The sequence below is a fragment of the Hipposideros armiger genome, unplaced genomic scaffold (assembly GCF_001890085.2).
Source record: "Hipposideros armiger isolate ML-2016 unplaced genomic scaffold, ASM189008v1 scaffold_92, whole genome shotgun sequence".
Classification (NCBI taxonomy): domain Eukaryota; kingdom Metazoa; phylum Chordata; class Mammalia; order Chiroptera; family Hipposideridae; genus Hipposideros; species Hipposideros armiger.
In genome coordinates this window covers 4,410,652-4,420,658 of record NW_017731442.1, presented here as the reverse complement: position 1 = coordinate 4,420,658, position 10,007 = coordinate 4,410,652, and the positions used below count along the sequence as shown (strand labels likewise).

At 38.5% G+C, this 10,007-nt stretch overlaps 1 protein-coding gene across 1 annotated transcript in view; it reads left to right on the top strand.

Moving 5' to 3' along the window:
- Positions 1 to 10,007, top strand: part of SPG11 (SPG11 vesicle trafficking associated, spatacsin) — a 73,326-nt gene that overhangs the window by 52,357 nt on the left and 10,962 nt on the right. Inside the window, exons 28-30 of the mRNA XM_019644872.1 lie at positions 1,932 to 2,094; positions 4,389 to 4,603; positions 5,035 to 5,776. Coding sequence (XP_019500417.1) covers positions 1,932 to 2,094; positions 4,389 to 4,603; positions 5,035 to 5,776 — 1,120 coding nt within the window. The remainder of the gene's footprint in view (positions 1 to 1,931; positions 2,095 to 4,388; positions 4,604 to 5,034; positions 5,777 to 10,007) is intronic.

Sequence of the window (10,007 nt, the reverse complement as noted above, 5' to 3'; positions counted from 1 at the left end):
TACTCTATAACTGTAATTTTGCTACTGTTATGAATCGTAATGTAAATATCTGATATGCAGGATGTATTTTCATTGTTACAAATTGAACATAATTAAAGCATAGTGATTAATCACAAAAACAATATGTAATTATTTATTGTGAAATATTTATTTCTAATTACAAATAAATGAAATTTTGTCTTGAAGCCAGGTACTCGTATGTGGGCGTATCTGCATGTGGGCGGACCCGCCTGTAGACGGATAGAGGAGCGGTGTCTCGGTTCCTAAGACCATCAAAAATATGTGTTTTCCGATGGTCTTAGGCGACACCTAAGACCATCGTTCGACCCCCAAAGGGGTTGCGACCCACAGGTTGAGAACCACTGGTCTAGTGTTCTTTCATTTTACCTTAAAGGACTCCTTAGAATATTTCTTGTAGGGCAGATCTAGTGGTCAAGAACTCCCTCAGCTTTTGTCTACATAACTCCCCCCCCCCTGAGTTTTCAAGGACAGTTTTGCCAGATAGAGCGTTCTTGATTGACAGTTTTCTTTGTTTTAATTGGGGCACTTTAAATGTATTGACCCACTGTCTCCAAAGTTTCTGGTGAGAAATCTGCTGATAATTTTATTGAGGATACTTGTATGTGATTAGTCGCTTTTCTCTCAATGCCTTTTAAGATCCTCTCTTTGTCTTTGTATTTGAAATTTTGATTATAATGTCTTAGCGTAGGTCTCCTTGAGTAATCATTCTTTAAAAAAGAAAGAAAAGTTAATAGTTTTATTTGTAGTAGCCAAGGACTGGAACCAGCCCAGGTGTCCTTCAGCAGGTGACTGGTTAAGCAAACTGTGGTGCATACGTACTACGGGATACTGTTCAGCAATGAAAGGGAATGAGCTAGATATTTACAACAACCTGGATGAATCTCCAGGTAATCAATCATACTAAGTGAAAAAAACATGATTCCATTTAAATAATGTTCTTGAAATGACAGAATTTTTAAAATGGTGGTAAAATTAGTGGTTGCCTTGGATTAGACTAAAGATGGGTGGTGGGTGTGATTATAAAAAGGCAACAGGAGGGATCCTTGCAGTGATGGAAAGTTCTGTATCTTGACTGTGGTGGTGGATACAGGAGCCTACACAGGTGCTGACGTTGAATAGAACATACACACACTACAAGGACAAGTAAAACTGGGAAAATCTGAATAAGTTTGGTGTTATCAATGTAAATATCCTTTAATCAGTTCCATCATCTGCCTGCTGTAATCACTCTTTTTAGAGCAACAGAGGTAGGTAAACAAGTAAATAAAGACTAAGAAGTCATGTCTAATTCAAACCAATGAGGCCTGCTACTTGGGGTTATTTTCCTATTAATATTTTTAGCATTTGATTGAAATGACATAAATCCAGACCTCTCTGACATCCTCCTCTAGTGATAGTAGAAACAAGCAAACTAGTAGAACCAGCTCAGCAGTGTTAAGCAAGTCTTTCTAAGAGGTCTTTATGTGTGAATTTCAAATCTTTTGGACTCAAGGGCAGGCCTAGAACCTTCTCTGAGAAGCTCTTACTTGAAACATGTCTGGTTAATTTCACAGCAACTCACCAGGGCTATTAGTTTGGCAGTCAGTAACAGGGTATTTGCATCAGTTCACTCCGTAGTTAGTCTTTAGGTCTCTTTCCTATCTTTGACTTTTCACACACAGTTTTCTACATCAGCACACCCCACAAAGAGACAAACTACGCAGCTGCTGAAGAGGGCTTATTTTTGCCACTCTTCTGAGCCACACTACAGAGTCCTGCCTTTTAGAAAGGACCTGAAGAACATCTCCCTTTCTGATAGGAAATGGCTTTTGATGGTACTTTGGTTTTCTTAGATGTTCCCACATTTGGAGGTTTTTGATTTGTTGTTCCTGTGAAACCACTTTCCCTGACCCTCTCTTTTTTTTTCATAGCTTGAAACAGCAGACACAAGGGTCCACACTGTCATCCCTGTCCCATGGCTAAAGGAGCAGGTGTGTTTTCTTCTGAGGCTCATGCTGCAGCAGTGTAGGACCCAGTATGAGCTGGGGAAGCTTTTACAGCTGTTTGTTGGAATAGAAGATCTCTTCTGTGATGGTAAGACAATCCTTACAGTTAAGTTGCTGTTAAGAAGTTAGCTTTCTTAATCTTGAAAAATATTTAGAAGGACATTCAGGAAATTAAAATGCATATGATATATAACATTACATTTACAGTCCATAACAGGGTATGAAGAAGTCACAAAACTTCAGTCATGCTTAAAGCATTCAAAACACAGGACAACAGGTTGTAACATAAATAATAGAACTATCTATTCATTCTGAGCAGTTGTCAGATAGCCACATTTCCCCGCTGGCTGTCATTTGTTTCTCTGACAAGTAACCTTAACCTGTCTTTGCTGCTCAGGGTCACAGACTTGTTTCAGGAATATCTAATTCATTTTGAAGTTTCCAAAGATAAATTTTGCTTATTTTTTTGCAGATGTCTCCAGAGATTAGCAGTTTCTAAGCTTGTTGCTTATTGAATGAAACCAATATTGCTTTACCCTCTTTTCTACTAGTTTGATAATTTCAAGTTTTTGGTGAATGATGATGTTATTCTTTTACAATAGGTTCTGACATTTTCACTACTAGGGTTATTTTATCACATTTAGAACTCATAGATGTTCAACTGGAGAACTCAGATTTGCACAGAACGCTGACAAAATGCTGGCTCAGTGCCAGTATCATAGGCTGTGGAGCTGATGACTGGAAAAAAAGGGTATTTCCTAAATGTAGTGTATAAAAGATCCTTTTAACATATAAGTGTCTTCATTGATCTTTAGTAATTTTAATTTTTTTCAGAAATGAATTTTCTATTTTCCTTCCAGAGTTATTTAATCCTTAAAAAATTGCAAGGATTGTCTACGTTGTTAACATTACTATAATGCTTTTATTCATATAACTAAGTTAAATGATTTCTATTTTTATAGAATATTTATGTGTGTATATGTATCATGTATGTGCTTATAGAAAAGAAATAGGTTTTTTAAAAACCTGTGTTTTATATGATGCCAGCAAAGGAACCCAGCATGCTCACCCTGGTGCTTATTGTGCAGATACCTCACTGTCCCTGGAACTTCCTAAATCAGATGACAGTCTAGCAGGTGACATGGGGAATAGGCTCCTACAGAGTGTTTTTCCCTCCTTTATGGTCAGGTCACATAGGCTCTGCACAGATTAGTTGGGAGTGGGAGCAAACCCAGCCACATAAGTGGTTGGCAGAGAATTCCGAATGTACTGATAAGAACTTCCCAGGGACATCAGGGAGAGCTCAGCTGGGTCTCACTGGATTAAGTAGATGGGTGTCTGGAGGAGCAAGTGATGCTCCGTTCTGAACACGATGGGCTACATTAGAGCTTTGGCTATTGGCCAGTGGCAGTTCCAACTGCCCTGCAAGTTCTGTGTCTTAATCCACATGACGACCACGTTGAATGAATGAGTGAACAATCATTAATGATCGATTTGTTCAAGGCAGGACAGAAAATCCAGAAAGAGATGGGACTAGCCTGAATGAATGGCCAAATCTTCCCGAGGTTGACTGAGTTGCTACTACACAGTAGGCCACCAACCAACCTCTGCTCTGTGGTTGAAGCCAGATGTCTAGATGGATCCATGGCTAACAACCGCTTCCAGTTCTTACTACATAGGAGCTGGCTGTGGCTTCCACTAGTCAACCAGAGTAGAAAAATCCATTTTTGTTTTTCCTTTAAACACAGTATTATGTTAAACATATTTCCCCGCTGAAATTTAGTTACTCTTGAAATGCCATAGTGGCATTTTATTAAATGTTTATATCCTAATGTGGGGACCCAGGCCCAGACCCTAGGCTAAGACCCCCGCCCAGAGGAATGAAAGAAACTTCTGCTTCAGAAAAAATTAACAAAGTATCTTGTCAAGAGAATAGAAAAAGATAAGCTAGGTATGTTTTATAGCTTGTTAGGGAAAGATAAAGCTAGGTATGTTTTATAGCTTGTTAGGGAAAGATAAGCTAGGTATGTTTTATAGCTTGTTAGGGAAAGATAAGTTAGGTATGTTGTTAGGAAAAGGAAATTAAGTCCTGATTTATAGTTCGTTAGAAGAAAATAAACTTGCCAAGTTTTATGGCTAGGTAGAAGATAAGTTAACTCTGTTTGTTAAAATTTTTTCTCTTTTTACTCACTAACCGCTTTTTTTTGCTTCTGCATCCAGCTTCAGCTATAAATTCCCCACCCGCCAGGACTTATAGCCGTCTCTCTCTCTTTTTTAAATGAGACGGACACCAAGCTTGGTAAATAAAGCCTTTGGAACGAAAACTCTTTGTCTCAGTTCTTATTAACGACCTGCTCCCCAACACTCTTCTCTTTGGCACAGGTCCGGATGTAAAGAAGCTATGTGTCCTTAGCCAAATTTTGAAGGATACATCCATAGCCATTAATCATGTAATTATTACCAGCTATAGTCTTGAGAATTTTCAGCGTGAATGTAGATCTATTTTGGAGAAACTGGAGACAAATGGACAGTTTGCTTTGGCCAGAAGGGTAGCAGTATTAGCTGAGTTACCTGTGGACAGCCTGGTTATTGAAGAGGTAACGTAAGTCTTTTAAGTTATTTAAAAATCTTAGCTTTTTGAACAAGCATTAAACAAAGAATCAAATGAGATATGTAATTTATAGGAGATAAGGCTTTTCTAGTTTTGATACATACTAGTTTCATAAATGGATGAGACTAGAGTGCCCATTATTGAAGAACATATGCTTTAAGTGTAATGTTAGCTTACAGGATATGCTACAACTATTTTCCTTTGAATAGAATTAAATATAAGGTGGCTTCTCCTTGAACCCTATTCAAATACATTTAGAATTGTTTTTCATACCTTAACTTTTCAGATAAAATACACAGGATCGTCTGTAGCCAAGTCCCATGTTCTCTGACTTGATTTGGTTTTTTAAAGTATGGTAGCATTTATGATACTTCTTTATCTAGGAAAGGCTAAGATTCATTTTGTTAAATTTCACAGATAACACAGGAAATCCAGACCTTAAAACACATTGACCAGTGGCCCCTGAAGCAAGCAAGAATTGACTTCTGGAAAAAATGCCATGAGAATTTTAAGAAAAGTTCCATTTCAAGTAAAGCAGCTACTTCCTTTTTCTCAGCCCAAGCCTGTGAGTACCCAGCTGAAGCGGGACCGAGCAGCATTGAGGAGCGCCATCTGCTGCTCACCCTGGCAGGGCACTGGCTTGCTCAGGAGGACCCTGTGCCAGTAGAGAAGCTGGAGGAGCTGGAGAAACAGATCTGGCTCTGCCGTATCACCCAGCACACCCTCAGAGAAAACCAGGAGGAAATAGTGCCCAGATTTTCTCAACAGATCTCAACTAGTGGTGAACTTTCCTTTAATAGCTTAGCCAGTGAATTTTCCTTCTCCAAGTTGGCTGCTCTGAACACATCAAAATACTTAGAACTTAATGGCCTTCCATCCAGAGAGACTTGTAAGAACAAACTGGACTGGAAGGAGCAGGAGTCACTAAACTTTTTGATTGGGCGCCTCCTGGATGACGGCTGCGTGCATGAAGCAAGTAGAGTATGCCGGTATTTTCATTTCTATAACCAGGATGTTGCTTTGGTATTGCACTGCAGAGCACTGGCTTCAGGGGAAGCTAGTGTGGATGACCTGCACCCAGAGACCCATGCTCTCCTACAAGGTGTTGAGCTGCTGGAGGAAGAAGAACCTCGCCTTCCTCTAAGAAAAGTCCCAAGCAGTAAGTAGAGGAGATCAAATTGCCCTGTGTGTTGGCACAGTCTCCAGGAAGAAAAAGGTCCCTTTTGAGATAATATATATAGTTACACTAAGTTAAGAGGAGAGCAACTCTTTTCCAGGCAATCCATAAACTAGGTAATTAACTAGTCAGTGAGTAGAAACACCTATGTCTTTTAACTAGCTGTGTATCAAAATTAGAGGGAATCCTATTTTTTTTTTTTAAGCTGAGCCATCCTGCCACCAGATGGCAGCTCAACAGCTGCTCAGCTCAGGCCGGGAATTGAACCGCTGTTGCTCAGAGCTCAAACTCTTGAGCGAGCTCTTAACCAACTGAGCCACTCAGCCGGCCTGAGAGAATCCTATTTGACTTGTAACTAGTTCATTGAAATTTATTCTATACAAATAATCGTGTTTTCAATTGTACATTGATAGTGTACAGAAATATGGTTGATTTTTATGTGAACCTTGTATCCTGTGACCTTGCTAAACTCGCTAATCCTAGGAGTTTACTTGTAGATTCCTTGGGATTTTCTACAGAGACAATCATGGGTATCAATAGAGACAGTTCTGTTTCCACCTTTCCAGTCTTTTGTTTGCCTTTTGTTTCTTTTTCTTGGTTTATTGCACTGGCTAGGACTTCTAGTATAATGTTTGATAGAAACGGTCAGTGGACATCCATACCTTGTTACTGATCTTAGGGGAAAAGCATTCAGTCTTTCATCATTAGGTATGAAATTAGCTGTACATGTTTTGAAGATATGCTTTGTTATTTTGAGGGTATTTCCTTCTATTTGTAGTTTGCTGAGAGTTTTTGTCATGAATTGTTGAATTTTGTCATGTTTTTTTCTGCATCCATTGATATGCTCATGTGCTTTTTATTCTTTACACTGTTAATATGTTGAATTATATTAATTGATTTTTAAATATTGAACCACCTTTGTATTCCCAGGATAAACCCCACTTGGTCCTGGTGCATTATTCTGCATTATTGATATATTACAGGAATCAATGAGAATTTTTGCATTTATTTTCATGAGGAATATTAATCTATACTTTTTTTGTACTGTATTTGTCTCATTTTTGTATCAGGATAATGCTGGTTTCATGAATTGGAAAGTACTCCCTCCTCTTCTATTTTTCTGGAAAACATTATGTGGAATTGGTGTAATTTCTTCTTTAAATGTTTAGTAGGGTGGCTGGCCAAGTGGCTCAGTTCGTTAAGAGTTCACTCAAGAGTTTGAGCTCTGAGCAACAGTGGTTCAGTCCTGGCCCGAGCTGAGCAGCCACTGAGCTGCCAACGGGTGGCAGGATGGCTCAGCTAAAAATAAATAAAAAATAAATAAATGTTTAGTAGGACTTACCAGTAGAACTATCTGAACCTAAAGATTTCTTTTTTGGAAGATTTTTAACTATGGATTTAATGTCTTTCATAGTTGTATGGCTCTTCAGGTTATCTTTTTCATCTTGGGTGAATTTTGGTAGTTGGTAGTTTTTGAGGAAACCTTTTTTTCCTGCCGTTTAGGTTATTTGGTCATTTTTTACTCTTCCATTTTAGTTTATTGTGACTTTGACTACATCTCTTTGTATAGTTCTTTTCAGTTGTTTGCTTTAGGGATTACATTATACCTTATTAACTTTTCAGTCTAATCAAAGTCAATATTTTACCACCTCCACTGGAAGGCAGAATCCTTCCTTACCATATATAGGTCACTTCTCTCCCTTTATATCCAAGTTGTCTTATTACATTACATCTACATACATTGGACACACCATCAAACAATGCTAATTTTTGCTTTCAGCCAAAAAACCATATTTTTAAAACTCAAGAGAAAAATAATTTATTTACTCAGATATTTACAACTTTTACAGCTCTTCCCTCATTCCTGATGTTTTAAGTTTCCTTCTAGTTTCTTTTTCTTTCTGTTTGAAGGACTTCCCTTAGTAATTCTTTTAGAGTTGTGGGTTACCAACAGATTCTCTTAGTTTTTCTTCATTAGTGTTTTTTCATCTAAGACTGTCTCTATTTCACTGTCATTTCTGAAGAATGATTTTTGCTGGATATAGAAAATTCATTATTTTCTTTCAGCAGTTAAAAATGTACCTTTTGACCACCTTTGACTTCCATGTTATCTGATGAATCATCTGCAGTCATTTGATCATTTTTTTCACCCTGTAGATAATGCATTTTTCTCCAATTGCTTTCAACATTTTTTTCTGTCTTTAGTTTTCAGCAGTTAGATTCCAGTGTGACGAGGCATGTATTTCTCTGGGTTTATCCTATTTGGGGTTCAGTGAACTTCTTGAACTTGTAGGTTTGTGTGTTCCACCAAATTTAAGTTGTTTTCAGACATTATTTTTTTTCAAATATTTTTTCAGCACCACTCTTACTCTTCTTCCGGGACTCCAATAGCCCGAATCTTAGAACTTTTATTAGTGTCTCACAAGTCCCTGAGGCTTTGTTCAATTTTTTTCCACATCTTTTTTCTCTCTCTATTGTTCATGTTGGATAATTTCTGTTTGTCTATCTTCAATTTCACTGATTCTTTTCTTTGGCATTTCCATTCTGTTGAGTTTTTTCATTTCTGAGATTTTAAAATTTCTGTTATTTTTTAGTTCTAAAATTTCCATTTTATTCTTTATACCTTCCATTTCTTTACTGAGACTTTCTGGTTTTTTGTTTGTCTCAGGAGCATTCCTAATTGCTTGTTGGAACATTTGTATAATAGCTGCTTTAAAGTGTTATCAGATAATTTCAATATTTGTGTCATTTTAGTGCAGGGTATCATCTGTTGATTGTCTTTTCTCATATGAGTTGAGATTTTCCTGTATTTTTGTATGCTGAGTAATTTTGTACTGCATCCTGGACATTTTGAATAGTATGTTATGAAGAAACTCTGGGTCTTATTTAAATCGTATGAAGAATGTTGATACTTTTGTAGCAGGCAGTTGACCTGGTTAGGTTCTGGCTACATGTTCTCACCTACTTTTTGTAGGCTATGGGTCTCAGTTCAGTTTTCAAATCCTTCCTGATACCATTCACATCCATCCTGTGTATGTGTCATCCTGTGGTCAATCTGCGACCTGGATAGTGGTTTATTTGTTAATTCAGTTGTCAGAACCTTTGATATGCTGGTTAGGATCAGACCTATACATGCAAAGCCCAGGAGCCCTAGCATTTATAAATACCTTTGTGTTGCTTTCCTGAATCTCTCTCCCAAGCACTTTTGGGTTCCCTGAAGCTTCCCTTTTCATTCCTCTGGCCAAAAGCAGGAGGTTTGTTACCCTATGCTGTCATGCACTTCCCTGACTGCCTGCACCCGGGGCCAACTGACAGGAGGATAATGCAAAAAGGAACAGGGGTTCACTCCACCCTCTTGGAACCAGAGCCTCTCTAATGAGAGAAAAAGGTTCCCCTCTGAGCTTTGGCTCTTGCCATCTGCTGCTGCGGCCTCTGTCACCACAGCCACTGGGGTGCTTAGGTGCTGACATGAGAGAGAGTGAGCATTAGGCATTCCCTTCCCCACCCCTTGAGTCCATCGTGGAGAGCTTCTCCTGGGGTGCGCGCTCTCTGCGCGCCTTAGTGCTCAGCTCTGGGTTTCAGGCGGCACTGCACTCAGGCTGAAGGTTACTGCGGGGGAAAATGTCATTCTGGTCATCTTCAGTCCCCTTTCAGAGTCCTCATATAGTGCCGCACGCACTGTGTCCAGGCTTTATGTTGAATTCAGTGGGAGAGGCAGGGGGAGTCAGTGCACTCCACCTGACCTAGAGCTGGAACCCCCAGCGCAGGATTTTAAGCAGGGGAAGAACATGGTCTGAGTTGCTTCTTACTTTGTCTTCTTGAAAATGTATTTGTAATGCGTAATACCTTAAATGGAAAAGTATTACATGCTTAGTGTAACAAATAACACAATACAGAAGTGCATAAAGTAAAAAGTGAAGTCGTTTACCCATTCAACACCACTCCCACCAAATTACCCAGAATAACCTTTTTTTTTTTTAATACATTAAAAATCATTTGCTTCAGAATAACATCTTTTACTTGTTTGATATTTTCTGCATGTGGGCTTCTGCATGTATACACATACAATTTATTTTTCACAAAAATGAAATCATGTTCATATTTTCTGTTAGTACACATGGAGACTGCATTCTCTTTTTTTTTTTTTTTTTAAGATTTTTATTGGGGAATTGGGAGGATGGGAACAGAGCTGGGGAATTGGGGAGGGGGAACA